The sequence below is a fragment of the Trichoplusia ni genome, chromosome 9 (assembly GCF_003590095.1).
Source record: "Trichoplusia ni isolate ovarian cell line Hi5 chromosome 9, tn1, whole genome shotgun sequence".
NCBI classification, from domain to species: domain Eukaryota; kingdom Metazoa; phylum Arthropoda; class Insecta; order Lepidoptera; family Noctuidae; genus Trichoplusia; species Trichoplusia ni.
The window spans coordinates 6,323,048-6,339,424 of record NC_039486.1 but is presented as its reverse complement, the minus strand read 5'-3'; the positions used below and the strand labels follow the sequence as shown (position 1 = coordinate 6,339,424).

Genomic DNA, 16,377 nt, shown 5'->3' with positions numbered 1-16,377 from the left:
GTAGCCTGACTATTTTGTCGTAAAACTTAGGACAAAAATATTTATCCACAATCAAGATTGTTACACGTATAAATAGAGGTACATAATTTATTGTATACTCACAAACCACGCTCCCGATAAGCGAAATTCCAAGTACTGAGTTCATGCGTTGTAACACGTAATTTCTTACAAATTGCACCATGCTTCTGACCTCTATCAAAAAAAAAAACAAGTACTTTTATAACACAAATTCTCCGCTGTGCTATAAATTAAAGTGAAACAACCCTTTCGTTTAATTTATTCAGGTAATTACGAACTTAATTATTATTAAAATGAAACATTCTTTCGTGGTGGTGCGGGCTTTATTTTAATGGAAATTCTCAAAATAGAAAATTCGTAACGATGAATTAACTACCAACAGTTTACACATACTTACATAACTAATAACACCACTGCAAAATGTTATTCACATATTCATTCATCTAATTTTTATGTATTTCGGTGCTGAAGGTTTATCCTCTTAAAGTCAACCTCAAATTGTATTGAAATATACACACACATACATAAAGAGTATATGGCTTATATAACCACAATCAAACGCTAGACATTTGAAATTATTACCTTTTACTCGGTGTCAAAATGATCATAACTATTATAAATTGCCGTGTGATTTCCGACTAAAAATAGGTCACTCCCTCCTCGCCGAAGCGGGAAAGTAAAATATGAATGGGGAGTTGTTTATTTATTTTAAAATTTATGTGAAGTATGACCTTCTGAATACAAACTCGGTAAGTCTTTCATGAGGATTGGATGCCGTAAACGGCATTCGAAATGTAATGCAGCTATCGGTAGCATTAGGGCGAAGGAAGCAAGGATATCAATAGACTTATCACGTTTCTGAGTACAGGGTGGATATATATTATGTATCTGACCTAACGTTAACTAATGTGTGCTTCTATTGATATTTAAATTAAAAATCCAAGCGTAATCCAAAACATTCGTCTATGTTGTTTATTTATGCAGGTGGGTACATGGGTGTATAGGGCATTTGTATTCTAAAGGAGATATCTAGGATACACGTGTATTAGTGAGCCCAGTCCTTTTTAATTTGATGAACAAATAAGAAAACGAAAAATAGTTTGTTTGATTCGTGTAAATCGATAATGCTGAATTATTAATACGTTGTACGTCATTATGTGGTATTTACTTATACGGACAGACGGAGACATTTGGGTAGTAGACATACATAAAAAATCAATGTATTTCTTTTCCCAGAGGTAATATTAATGCAAACACTGAATACCCACCTTAATGGATCTCTGTATAGACGAACCATTAATTTTATTATTTGGGGAAACATGACGCGGCGTTAAACCCCTTTTCCGCGCCCAACTCCTAAATATAATGAAATCAAACGATGCTTGCTGATTTTGTTATTCAACCAAAACGGTTTTTTGTGTTACAGTAACCGTTTAATTGTCGAGTGTGTTTGACGTTAATCGTATTTGATTTGTGTTTGTTTATTATTCCGTCTTTGAGCTTTAAATGAGATTGGAGTCAGACGCGCGTACACAAGGTAAGAATAAATAAACCAAGACATATTGACATAAGTTTGTGCAAAAACTATATTACAAGTTTTTCAATTTTATCCTACAGTAAAGCTTATGAATAGATTAATAATTTAACTTAACTATATCACTTTAGTATGAGAACACATTAGACCAGGTTTTCTTTATCATATCGGCTGCCTTCTCTCCTATCATAATAGCTGGAGCAGCGGTGTGGGCATTCGTTGGGCGGGGAATGACACTGGTGTCTACTACTCTTAAGCCTTCCACTCCATATACCCTGAGCTCAGGATCTACGACGGCATAAGGATCTGTCACAGGACCCATGCGGCACGTAGCAATTTGATGATGCAGTGTCACTAGCATCGTCCTTATCGAACATTCCCAATACGCGTCTGAACCAGGAACAAAATTAGCACAAGCCGGATATTCGGGATAATGAAGTTTGGGATCATACTTTTTGAACGCATCAGACTCTCCTAATTGAATACAATGCTTGACAGCTGCCATCACTGCGGCCATATCTTGCGGATGAGTAAAGTAATTTCCGTGCATTCTCGGATGTGAAAACGGATTAGTATCTTTCAGCTCGATATAACCACTTGACTTTGGTTGGGTAAGCATTATAACAGGAGACCATGTGTCTCGACCATACAGTTGCGAAAATGCTCTGTCGAATATTTGTTTATTAAGTCTCCAACTCTTCCTCAGTGCGCCTCCAGAATCTAAAACAAGAGACCCACCCAAACTCAGTATTTCAATATCAGGTACATTCTCTGGATCCTGTGACACTGGGGTTTTAATGTAACCAAGAGCTTCAACCCCACCAGTTGTTGTTAACAGACCATCTCCGAACTGTAAAAACTGCAAAACATTTTGCAATGTTGCAACTTTTGGCTCTAGTAGGGAGGCGTTAGTTGTATTTAATTTGAAAATAACTCCAGGGAACGCGATATGGTCGTAAAGAACCCTTCCAACTTGTAAATTGACAACAGTCGGAATTCCCAAAGATTTCAAATGTTCCTCTGGTCCGATTCCTGAGAGCATGAGCAATTGGGGTGAAGCTATCGGTCCGGCGGACAATATTATTTCTCTGCGGCATCGCACGGTGCGCTTTATACCGTCTTTAACGTATTCAACGGCGTAAGCTCTCTTTGTTTGTGGTTCTATTATCACTTTGGTGGCTCTGGTGTCAGTTAGAATATGCAGGTTTGTTCTCCGTTTGTGCTCGTGAAGGAACGCCTTAGCGGCACTCATCCGGTGACCATTTTTGAGAAAACCTTGCGTGTATCCAAATCCGAGTTCGTACGGAGAGTTGTAGTCGACGGTGGGGTGGCCCAAGCTCCTTTCAGCTTTCAGGAATGCTTCAACGAGACCGGTCCTGAAAGTAAAATATTACGCCAGATGTTAACTTTTAACTCTCAAGTCTTAGTTTTAATTATGTTAGGAACTTTGGATAGTTCAAATTAATAACAGTTGGGAACTTACTTGAATGGTACATTTTCGATGGTTACCTCGCCGTCACGGCTGCGGTAGGGAGCGTACTTGTATTTTTCCAGCTCGCACTTTTCTGATTTCTTGTAATACCGTAGTACTTCGTCATAGTTCCTGGGACAAGTAAATTATTTGTTTTAGTTTATTTTGCCTCAGACCTGACTTTGTTACAATTTAGAGTTTAGGTACTTTTTTGTTATTTCTTTATTTTAAATATAATTTCTAGTACTCATTTGTAACATAACACGTGGTTAATTGAGTTACTCTACATATCATGAACTAATTCAAGATAATAACATATTGGCATACGTACTATTTTATTAAAGTTGCCCAAATTAAAAGACTGATGTGTAATGTTTGCTTAGACCAGCATTGCACAACAAGTTGTTTTAATTTAACTACGACGAGGTTAGCCTTGTCACATTGTTTTTTGCGACATAATGTAAATCATAAAACACAATATATTTTATTCTGTTTTTTCCTAACGTGAGAACTGCAGAGGTATGATAACCTTAATTTACAACAATAAAAATGATATTATATTATTTCTTTGACCCGAAAAATATATAATTATTTACGTCTGGGATCTGTCTGGTAAAATACACACATAATTAAATGTTTAGATCTTATTGTTCATTAAAAGTTTTTTTTTTGTTTTGCAATTAGTTATTGAACTTGTCAACAAAGTTGAGCTTCGTAAAATATTGCTTTTGATTTTAATTATTACAAAAAAAAAATATCTTGAACTCTTTCAGATGGTTTCAAGATGGGAACTGGACACAAGCACCTACTTTCATATTTAATTGTGTATTTTTTACAAATAACTATTATTTTTATACCTTACTTTATACATCGTAACACCTTAATTTTCATCACTTTAAAAAAAATATACATAATACACCCTCATAGCTACAAACGTGTCATAACTGCTGTAAATAACGATCAATTTCTTCAACTTGACCTCCCGTGATTAAAAAAGCGATCCTTGCATATTAATTAAAGAGGAATGGGGGAGCGCCGTTATCAATGATTCAGAGTCCGTATTCAAATCTCCCCAACTTCCTCCGCTCGTACAAATTGGGATTTGCGAATCTTATTCAAGCGCGACTTTTATGTATTTCGAAAAAAACACGGTAATTATAATATAGGTATACTTATAAACAGCAATTACGAAACTTAACGTTCATTCAAAATTAAATCAGTTAGGCATAAATAAACCATGTATGTAGTAGGTACTTGGAGGGTGTGAGTTTTACAAACAATACTTATATCAACAAAGGTTAATTAGATTAAAATATTCACACTTCTATGAATGAGTGATTCATAACAATGATTCATTAGAGTTAATTCACTTTGTACATGACAATACTAGAGTTATTAAGGTATAGGTATTGTATCTATTCGAAGATTACGCGAGCCATTTAACTATTTGATTATTGTACATCCGAGCACAATTAATGCAATAAACTTCTTTGTTATATTTTTATAACTTGCTTGAAAGCTTAACATTTATCTGGGTGTATATCATCACTTTCAAATGTGGTCCTGGCGCAGTATTGAACCTGTGACGGCGAACAGCACGTATTAGACCGCTGTCTTAATTACAATTATCAAACCCAACTGAAAGGTCTCCATTTTGATAGTAACGACGAGAATGATTCATTATTAAATAATGCAAAGGTTTACTCACGCGTTCGAAGGACTCCGGTTGGTCCGAAACTAGTCGGGCAACCCCGATACGCGTGAGTAAACGTTGCATCATTTAATAATGAAAGGACTTCATTTATCATTATCATCAATCCATCTCAGTCTACTGCTGTAGATAGATCTCTTCCAGTGCACGTCACTGAACTTGATCTTCACCATTTTATTCTACTCAAATCAATGCCTTACTTAAATATCACCTCACAACCTGGCAACAGGGCACTTATGCTACGTTTGTCGAAATAACATTGGTTTAGTTCAAATAAAATCACCAATTGTTTTAAGTCGATTGGGAATCGTGTAATTAAATCATGAATTCCCCTGTTAGGAAATCTTCTGAAATATTGCTTTAGAATTGCACCTTGTTCAAATAATTCTGTCCGAATTGCGTCGACGTATCAACTATACCCTCGGGCTTTTGCTAAGTAAAATACTTTCTTTGTTTAAACTCACTTACGATATTCTCTAAATTAAAAAATGATCGGGAAATCATTTAACAACATGTCAAACATTATCTCTAATTTAGTGGCAAATAATTCATGTAACTGGACTCAATAGACAAATTTTCCATTTCTGTATAATTGTACTGCGCTTATGTACTTTTTCAAAAGTATTGTTTTATACATAGAAAATACTATTACTCTAATAGTTCTGCGCGTGATGATAATCAACCCCTAATAGAACGGAAAAAGGTCATTGCCTTGCAGTTAATTAATTACGAAACGGTTTTTTAATTTGTTAATTCAGCTAATGCTCTAATGGGCGTCTGTAAGAAATAACATTTAGTGGAATTGCTTTTCTAATCAATGCTTCGCCTACATTTTAGCTTTCGAAAGTAAGATTTTTGTTATAGTCTTCAGTCTTAATTCAGCAGGAAATTAAAAGGTTCCCATTGTAGTTAATGTAAAAAGTTTCAATTACTTAAATATCGTCGTATCAGATTTCAGTTTTCTTCTTATTGAGTGCATTGTACTATTCCACTCCACTAAACTGTCAGTGACAATAAAATAAATAAATAGAAAAAAGACCACGATACCTCAAACTTTTACCCCCTCAACATTTTGGCTCTACCAATTTTTACCGAACATGTCTAAGAACATTAGCACATAGATTAGCATGTGTCTTACCATCCATAGTTTCCATCAGCAGCGATCCTGTCCCAGTCCTCCGGGCGGCCTCGGGTGTACAGCATATAGTTGACGACGCTGGACCCTCCTAGCGCCCTCCCACGGGGCCAGTAGCAACGCTGCTCATCACTTCCTAGAAATTCAGGGAGATTTTCCGTGAATGCCGTTGTTTTATGATAAAATTTTATAATTGCAGTAAAAAAGGCAACTCTTTGGAGAAAGTGGCAAAGTTGATACTAATATTTAAAAAATATTTGAAAGGAAATCTAGTCTACTCTAGGCTTACAGTTTTACAATATTTATTTCAACAAAAAAAAAATAGTTATCAAAACTAAAACATAGTATGCATTCTCTTTAATAACTTGGAGAAGGATAAACATTTGCGTAATCTATGTCTATCTATGTCGTAAGTCATTACTAGCCATTTTACACTTGACTGTACCACTATTATTACTGTACTGTTATCCCCATTTGCATGAATTAAAATAATTAAGAAGTTAGACATTATAGTAGACAGAGTAGGTACACATACTTTTATAATAACATGATAATTACTTCCCAGTGTCGTATAAAACATTTTAAATTCTATTTAAATACCTAGAGATTCCTATTCATGAATCATAATTCCATAATCATTAAGTAGGTATGCGCGTAAATTATACCGTTATAAATAAATATAAACTACTATAAAAAGATAATACACGAACAGTGAACACGCATTAGCTTAGTGGTAAGACCGCAGGACTTGCGAAAAAAAGGTCTCGAGTTCGATCCCGCGATACACACCAAGTTTTTTAATGTTGTCTGCAAAACTGACATTTAGAAACAAACATATGTGTTCGTGTTTTGCAAAGTACACAAAAATTTGGTATCTTAGGTTCGTTAGTCTCTTCCTACAATCTTATCGGATTGTCATCCCATCAGGCTATGAGAGAAAGGGACTAGAAAGTGCACCTGTGATTGCGCTTACAACTGGCTGATGTCCTGCGGTTATAGCCGTTGTTGCCGAATTCGCTGAAACCATTACTAATATTAGTATCACTCACCTAAGCAAATCCCTTCTTCCCGTTCCATTTGATACGGCCAAACGTAATCAGTCAGTTCTGGAAGCTGCATATACGAGAGTAAAGCTGGTACATCATTGAACAGACCCTCAGGTTTACCAGCCTCTATGACCAGCACCATGGCTCTCGGTTTGTCTTCCGTCAGGCGGGAGGCGAGGACAGATCCTGCTGTTCCACCTCCAATGATTATGTAGTCGTACTCATCAAGAGGTCGTTTGTATCCTAAAATAATAGGAGTTAATATAAATAAACAATATTATAATTTACTCGTAAAATAAGATTAGTAATTAGGATAGTCCCGCGTTCGTTCCGTTCAAACATGTTATGGAGTTTCTTGCCGGTTCTTCTCCATAAGAATGACACTTTGGAACCGTGCGTAGAGTCAATAATGTAACGTTTTAAAAGTGACTGAAAAGCGGCCTATTTGAAATAAAAACTTTTGATTTTATGACGTTTTATAGTTTTACTTTTATTGGACTCAAAGGTTGCAGGTCCGGGTCAAGACACAATTAATTCTTACAATGGATATTTGTATTGAGAAGTAATTAACACTTGCTAAAAACGGTGGAAGAAACGTTTAAGGGAAACAGGACGCGATGAATTTTCAAGGGTAATCCAGTCATAGTCATCATCCAGTTCAAAAAAGGATTATAACTCCAATTTCAGTATAATTTTACGTATTTACTCGTGGCTAAGCTATAACCGCATAACTCAAGCGATCACAGGTTAAGCTATGCTTTACGCGGTTGGTCCGTAGATGGGTGACCATCTTTGTCATAACGAGTTCCTCCGTGTTTCGCAAGGCACGTTAAATTGTGGGTCCCGGCTGTTATTCCTACATCTTTGACAGTCGTTACAGGTAGTCAGAAGCTTGAAAAGTCTGACAACTAGTCTAACCAAGGGGTATCATGTTGCCCAGGTAACTGGGTTGAGGAGGTCAGATAGGTAGTCGCTCCTTGAAAAAACAATGGTACTTAGCTGAAACCGGTTAGCCTGGTAGCCGACCTAAACATAGTTGGGAAAGGCTAGGCCGATGATGACTATAGGTAGGTATTGCCTATTTTGAATAATAATGTATTATTATTTAACTGGCAATATATCGGTCTCCAGCAGTTGATACTAGAATCAATACAATTAGCTCATAAAAATGAAAAAATATACGTTGAGTTTGACCTCAAGTAACCTATAGGCAAATTTACACAACATAAGAAGGTGTTAATTATCCTGAAATTATACCGCATAGGTTCAAGAAACTTTGGAGGATTTAGTGTCATAGTAACTAATTGTCTATACTGCTAACTCTATCAACGAATCCGAAAAACACTAATATTATTTTGAATGGTGGGTTTCTAGCTTATCTATAGTCTTCTGCAAAATTGTAATTAGTTTATTTACATGGCGCCATCTACAATAAACGCATGCAACTAAGACATAAAAATTAAAAAGAGTTCTAAACAATTCATAAACCAACTTACATATTTATATAAAATTACATTCAAGGCAGAACAAATGATCCTGACATAACAATTGTTCCAGGGTGGGAATCGAACCCACGACCTCCGTTATAGCAGTCAGGGCCATGAACCACTAAACTAAAAAGCCAGTCACTTGTATCTACATACATACAATTACTAAAAACAAGACTTATTTTGTATGTATGTATGTTGCCTCATTTACACTCGTTATTGCATTTATTTATCGCTATAACATTACGAAGGATCTTTTTAAGTATCTAGTTCCTGCGGTAGCCTTCAAGTAAACAATAATGTAATTAAAACTTCAGATCTTCTAAAGATCGGAAAATTTAAACAAAATAACCCAAACAATGTGATATGTAATCCAATTCATTAAGATTAGGTATCATACTAAATTATATTTGGTGTGAAATAATAAAATTAAATACTACACGCTACAATATATTCTATTTTATTCTATTACTATTAAATTTATTATTATTTGGAAATACGACACGTGCACTATATTTAATCGTCGTATTATGAGATACGACTAAATTTCACAAACATTCAAGTCACATACACGCGGCAGAACATGAACATGCAGTAGAGTGCTTGTCCTATGCGAGGATCGAACCCCTAACACGCGCGCAACGGATTTCGGACTCGGCTATTTGTACAGTCTACGCCTACATGTTTGTAGTGAGATTTACAAGATATATTCAACATTTTGAAAAATTGAGATTGAAAGTTCCTCACTACGTTAAACTATTTTGTCTACTGAACTCCTTGTTAATAATTTAATAAGAATAAAAGTGTGTTAAAAATATACTACCTATGTTTACGTATCTACTCACGTGTATTTATGACTTTAATTCAATAAAAGCTAAAACATAGCCAACATTGTTTTGAACGGATTGCATGTCTGTATATGCATGACTATTTATCAATTTTAATAGTTCAGGTGTTAATCAAGTAATTAGTAAAGCTAATAACTAGAATCAATTAGACTACAATGTAATCGTGAATTTAAATCAACGTTCAAAATGATAGTGAAAAAAGATACAATGTTACCTTTTGGCAGTGGGTAGCTGTCTCGCAAGAAGTCAAAGGGGTCATTAGGATTCTTAGGTACGTAGTCAATAGATAGGCTTTGCATCATCATATCGACAACAGGACTCTGTAGATGTGACTTGTAAGCTAAAAAACGTTTGCCTCGGACCCCTTGCAGTTGGGCTCTTCTTGATTTGTGTGATTCTTTGTATAATGAAGCATTATCTTTCAATGGGTACGGCCAGAGTATCCGGCCTCCTTTGTGGTCATCATTTTCTTCTTCTACAGTAGCGTAATCATCTTTATTGATTGCCAGGACGCTTGTTAATAGTGGTATTAGAAGTATTAAACCTCTTTTGAATCTCATGTTGCCTGAAAATAGAAAATAAATTACAAACATACTAATTAAGAATGTATGTTTTTTTTATTACGCTTTTTTAAGGCTAAACGGCAAAATAAATTCAGGTGAAATGTTTGGATGCAAAATAGCTTCAACGACAAGAAAATAGGCTATGGTTTTTCACCAATATTCGTAATTTGAATGAAAATGCGGACAAAACAATTAACCTGTATCCCTCACTTGGTAACTTAAGATAAAATATATTACATTATAAAAGTAATTCGAAAGTAACGATAAAATACATGAATTCAGTTGAAATAAGAATTGTACGAACTCAGCTAAATTAGTTCGAATGAACTTTTCGCAGTATCTACCAATGTAAGCACTTTTTTAATGAAGTGCTTTTCAAACTTTCAATTGTTGTTGGCTTTCATTTTTGGTCCTAAAAATTGGATAGCGTTATTATTGGTACCTAAAATAATATTCACATGTTCAGAAAAGTAAAAACATTCATTTGAAATACACTAAAAAGCTCTTAGTCCAGCCGTGAACATTTGTCAAACCCTAAAGATAGTTCACTAAACTTAGTCTATCTATTCGCGAATTTAGGCACAGATCAATGGACCGTAAAAGCGGTATAGTTACGTACATTGCATAATGATAGTAACAGAGAGCCTACCATGTTTTGAAGTAAGACTGTTGCTTACGAGGGAGCGAGACAGGGACAATACGATGTAGCGCGGCATCTTTTTCCCACACATAGAAATCTTACTATAAGATATAGTGGTATACATTTGACATTCGATCGTTTACAAACTACACGATTGGAATAAAAACGATTTCATGATAATTCTATTAGCTGAGTAGCGGTTTAACTGTTTGCATAGGATTCAACGAACCTTAAATATTTGTACGTAAATATAAAAGCTAAACAGTCAATAATAAAATCACACATGAGTCTTGTTTGTTTGACGTACTTTCATATTATTATAACTAAGATAACATGTGTACGGTATGTAAGAGTGATATTTAAATAAATAACTAATTCGAATTTCAATATTGCGTTGGTGTTGATTACAAGCTCCAAAGTTAATTAATAAAATCAAAGAAATTTAAAAAAAAAATCAGTTAATCAATGGTTGTGTTGGATAAAGTCGTACATTTCAATAAGAGTATTACGAAAATGTTACAGCATAATGTACAAAAACATTAAAATAAAATAAACATAAATCGTGTGATTTTTTGACTTGTTTAAGCAAATAATAATGTCTACTGTGCTTACATTTAAACAATGCTTAATAAATAAGAACTTTGTATCTAATAAATATATTTTATCACAAAATGGTCGCATAAATCTTCAACTGTGCTTTGTATGCAGGCCTTGCTTTGAACCGATGACAAAAGAAGAAGTATGTACTAAATTAGGATCTTGTCTTCATTGTATGTTGTGTAAAACATCCGGTAATAATTAAGAATCGATTTAAAAAATTGGAGATCAAAATCGATTACGAAGTCTCCGCTTTCGTTCAATTTTTTTTAAAGAAATTACTGATTTTATAATGTTTTTTCAATATTTGTGAGTAACTTTAAAGTATTTTTTGTGTATTAAGGTGTACTCAACTTTGATTTAAATTCTGTTTAACCTCGAGACATCAATTTTACTATTAGTTTCACATAATTATATGCAAGTATCATAATTTTCACAAAATCGAGAAGACCGGAGACTGGTAATACTAGACTGTTAACTATGTTAGAAACTTAATAAACAATCGTTTGGTTAATGAGTGATTATCATAATAAATATTCAAAATAGATAAATTCGATTCTCATAAAGCATGTGTGACATTTTCAGGCTTTTTAAAATTTATTTCCTAGTAGAAGGTTAACGAAGAGGTTAAAATGAAACCAAAAAGGTCTGCAAGCTCAGCAATTCTAAACTTTTGGAATTTTTAACAAATTATGGGTTTCGGAGATTATATATTGCCTAAGTCAGACTCGTAATACAAAAGGTTTTTTTAAATACCGAGGTATGTGTGAGGGTCTAGTGATGCAGTTACTTCGTCAGACGCAAATGTTTTTAGTCAGAGTGCAATACAGAATTGTAAATATCCACGCTGCGATATCAGCGTGGGTTGAAGTCATTAGCTGTTAAGGGTTAAAAACGTTATGTATCTTTTTCGTTTTAGTCATTTGACGGGGTTTAAAATTGTATTAAAGGTTTACAACACAATTTAATTGTAACTCAAGTCAGTTGTTGACCTTACAAGTGTCTGAGCTTTCATATTAAAGAACCACTTTATGAATATCTTAAGACATTTTTATTTCAATTTGTTATGAAAGTACCAACAACAAGTTGGTACTTTCATAACAGAATGCAAATTTAAAATTAATTTGAATTTTTTGTTCTAAACTTATCTCGGATTTTATAAACTATTTTAATTTTCTCTTTTACGACATTTTTATTATCAGATTCGTTGCATTTTTAAGCACAAAAACAACAAAATAAAATTATAGCAGAACCAAAATATTATAACACAAAACAAAATGGAAAATAAGAAAACTGACAAAATAAAAACAAAAATATAAAACTCACCTCCAAAATTAAAGCGATAATAAAAATTATAATTGTTAATTTGTTATTCTGCCTTTATAACCACCACGTCCCTTCACCACAAAGTTTGCCCGCACAGTGATCGCATTCGAAGCAGAAAGAGTGTTGTGTGTGCAACGCCTTGACCCCGCACTTGAATTTACCGCTACTTTGACATAATGACCAATATCAACACACGAACATTTCGGCAATCCTTGCGTTAAGCGTATCGATACACTTTTTGTTTTTGACCTTTTTGGTAAGCATTCCAATGTGCTGGCTTAAATATGTACATATACGTACTTACGTATACCAACTACATAGGTAATGCTATTATTGATAGTTCTATTCTATACGACTATACTAACGTAATAATGGCTCCAAGGCTCGAAAGATAGGGCAAAGAAAGTACCTAAAGTAGGTAGGGCACAAAATGTGCATAATGGATTTAAAAAATGATATTTATATTATGCAATACAATAACGCGTAAATAATTCATTTTTTGCTATCAATTGCTGTTCCCCTTATAATATTTAATACTGCTTGTGGCCGGGCAAGTAACGCGATCTGCTAACTTTTTTTCCGAAAAGACACTGAATTTTATTTAGCCGTTCTTCTAAAGTATCGAACTAAAATAAAGGATGTTTTAATCTGTACTGATTTTTTATTACGTCAATATGTGTACATTATTTTATGCCGGTTACAATTACGTTAAATTAATTTTTCAAGGTTCGAAATAAGGCTTGGCTTAGAGAGCGTGAAATTTGAGTAATTTAGGGTGAAGTCGTAAATTAGGATGTCTGAAAAACAAAAACAAATTTAAACTTACATACGATGAATTGCAACAAAATTATGTATTCAAGAATTGCCTTAACTGTTAGTATTTAAATAATACAAGCAATGTTGTTCTTGCAGTAAAAAAATTGCAACTTCCAGAGCAATAACTGCTTAATATTCATAAACGTTAAATTGGATCTCACATCTTAAATTGTGGAATGGGAGCATCTATCCTATTCCATAATGTATATTCGAAGAGAGAACCATCATTAAACAGATGAATGACGTCTGTCAAACCGTTGAAAGAACCCGTTAAGTTCTAACAAAACATGAAGCACTTTATCTTAATAAGTACTTATATAGCAAACCTATTTGCTGAGTTATGCCGTTAGTACAACAAGAATAACAGACCACAAAGGATGTATGCAGGTGTTACGTTTTATTCATAATTTGCCATAAAAGGCAGGGCTAGCTAGATTCTTTGGAGCTAGTATTGGTTTAGTAAACATGTAACGGCGGCAGATAAATTGCCGTAAGTGTTTTTGAAGTATTTTCCTTGCTGATTCATATTATGTTTATTTAGTAATCTCGACCTTATTTAGACAAGTTACTTATTGTAAATATGCAGAAGAATATGATAAGTATAAGAAATCAGTTGTAATTTATAACACTTGGCTCTGCTCTCCGCAGCCGGATGGGTGAACATTGACGAATATTAAGAGAGTCAATTTATACATAGTTTTATTTAATATGATGTTCGTTTACACCTGTAAAATCATTAGACCAATAACCTTGTGTTCTTAAAACCCTTATGCCACGATTTCCGATTGTCAAAAGTTTATATTAAACATTTAAGTCATGACGATTCTGACAGTGTACTGATTTCTGAAGGTGTCTTTATCCACCCAAGCATACGGTTCTTTGACCCTAATTGGTAGATTTAAAAAACATATCGTACCTTCCTTTTTGTACCTACTCCGACGGATTTACGGTCCGTGAAAGGGTTTTGGAGGCAAAAGCTGCATATCAACGTCCAAAAGAGAACACATAATTTGTCTTTAATTCGTCGTACCTTTTCCACTTAAAAGGCTGTATAAAACCTTTTTACCGTTATAAAACTGCATGTATATTTAGTACCTACTAATGTTTAAGTTAATTATCTTAGCTGTGTATCAACAAATACAAAAACAGATTGTGCTCCAACGTGATGGCCTCCGTAAGAATATTTTATTCAAGATTAAAATGTAAGTTTCGCTTATAAGGGCTCAGGAATGTCCACGTCATAAACATATCGTTCAGTTTACAACGAACAGTTTTTTGGCATATCATTATATTTTTAATTTATACTTGTTGAAGATAATAAGTCGCAGAGATTATTACTACAAGGAATTTAGCTTTAAAGAAATATTATTTACAAATTACTGTAAACCAGTATGGGCAACCAAGAGTAACATCAACCGCACTTCAATGGGTAACTTGTTAACAGTAAAAGTGCATTTATTCCTAAACCGTAAGGTACATTTTCGATATTCTCAGATACCAAACACATGCAGTTCAGTTTACATAGGGTTGTTGACTTGTAAGGTATTTCTTTGTACATCTGCATTACATTGTTATCCTTTAGGCCTAGTTGTTAAGTCCATAAATAACTGAACCGGTTAGGGTGCAGTTAGGCCTTAAGATATCTTTTTATTTGACTGTTATTGGCCAGTTTGTAGGGCATACTCTCTGTTAATGAAGTGTTAATATTATTATTCATATTTATCCTTTGCAAGGCGGAAAATATTTTAGCCAAGTAAAAATACAACAATCTTTAAAGTTAGTATAAAAAGCTTGATTGTATGAAGATGACGGGTATTACTCAAGAGATTGTCTGAAATGGATACCACATCTCCAATCGATAGGGCAAAAAAAGGAACATGGCTGGGTTTTAGTCAGTAAAAGTCTGACACTCCCTTCCGCTCAACCCAAAGCGGGAGGGGTCATATAATGATTACCCATCAAAAAAAAATGTCTATCTACTTAATTGAAAAAAAAAAATGTTTTTTGAGACACATATTTGTACGTTTTTGTTTACGCGTAAGATTTCTGAAAGGGGGAAATGTAGACAGCATTCTTAGGCACAAGAGTCGTTCTCCTCGTAGTATTAGGTAGTAAGAGACAAAGTGACACTGAGTGGTTGAAATTTGGTTTTAAGACGTCACGATACAGATTCAGTATACCAGATGAAGGACTGGTCAAGATGTGTTCATTGATATTTAATACGAAGCTACTGCCTTTCAACATCAAAATCCTAACCCCCTACGATTAAACGAATGGAAATTACAAATTCTACGTCACTTGACCAATAGAAACGAAATGCAATTAAAATATCGACATAATAATAGGAGATTGAAATGAAATTTGTTTTAAAAATTCTTTATAAATAGTAAAAATATTAAAAATGATCAAATTAATGAGGGGAAAGTAAAAATAAAGGAGTTTAGGTATCCAACATATTTGAGTATTATTTGAATTAGCATAAATTTAAATTTTGATGTAGGTTTTACTTTTTATATATGAATTCTAATTTTATCCTTCTTAACAAATGAATGAACTTGACTTGTACTTTCTCTACGCAATAATAATATTTACTTTGCTACACTTTCCTGCACATCTTTTCAATTTGTAATAAACATGTTTTTTTTTTGTAATAATTTGTCAATATCGCAGCTTAAACGAATTATTAACCGATTTTAAAAGAACGTATGTAGTTTATAATTATGTATTATAGTATAAATTTTCTTTAGTTATTTGTTTTAGATTGTTGAGTTTTTCGTTAGCACGAAACCTAGATTCTTAAGTCCGACTTGCACTTGATATTCTTTTTTGCTATTTGAAAATGTCGTAGATAGCTGAACGACACAAAAAACACTTCTTCAGACTTATTACTAACGAAAATGCAACTTCTATCTTTCCAACCATATTCCTTTAAAAGATTATTATCTACTTTGTAGTTTCTCACATGAATGATCTTGAAATTAATTTATACCTGAGTAATTTATGAGAAACTTCATCAGTACAGTAGCTACAACTGGTTATTTCGCAAAAGACTTACGCACTGACATTTTATATTGTGTTACATTTCAACATTATGTAGAGCGACCCGAATGTTTGGAAAATCCCTTCTTATTTAAATCATCTGAATATGTCCATTGAACGAAATAAGGATAAGAAAATATAGGAAA

At 33.7% G+C, this 16,377-nt stretch overlaps 1 protein-coding gene across 1 annotated transcript; it reads right to left on the bottom strand.

Moving 5' to 3' along the window:
• Positions 1–1,578: 1,578 nt before the first annotated feature.
• LOC113497596 (glucose dehydrogenase [FAD, quinone]-like) lies at positions 1,579–12,758 on the bottom strand. The gene is made up of 6 exons (XM_026877188.1): positions 12,377–12,758; positions 9,465–9,815; positions 6,919–7,158; positions 5,873–6,005; positions 3,036–3,155; positions 1,579–2,928 (listed from the first exon to the last, which is right to left on the bottom strand). Exons 2-6 carry the CDS (start codon positions 9,808–9,810, stop codon positions 1,680–1,682), a joined length of 2,088 nt encoding a protein of 695 aa, XP_026732989.1. The 5' UTR covers positions 9,811–9,815; positions 12,377–12,758; the 3' UTR covers positions 1,579–1,679.
• Positions 12,759–16,377: the final 3,619 nt, after the last annotated feature.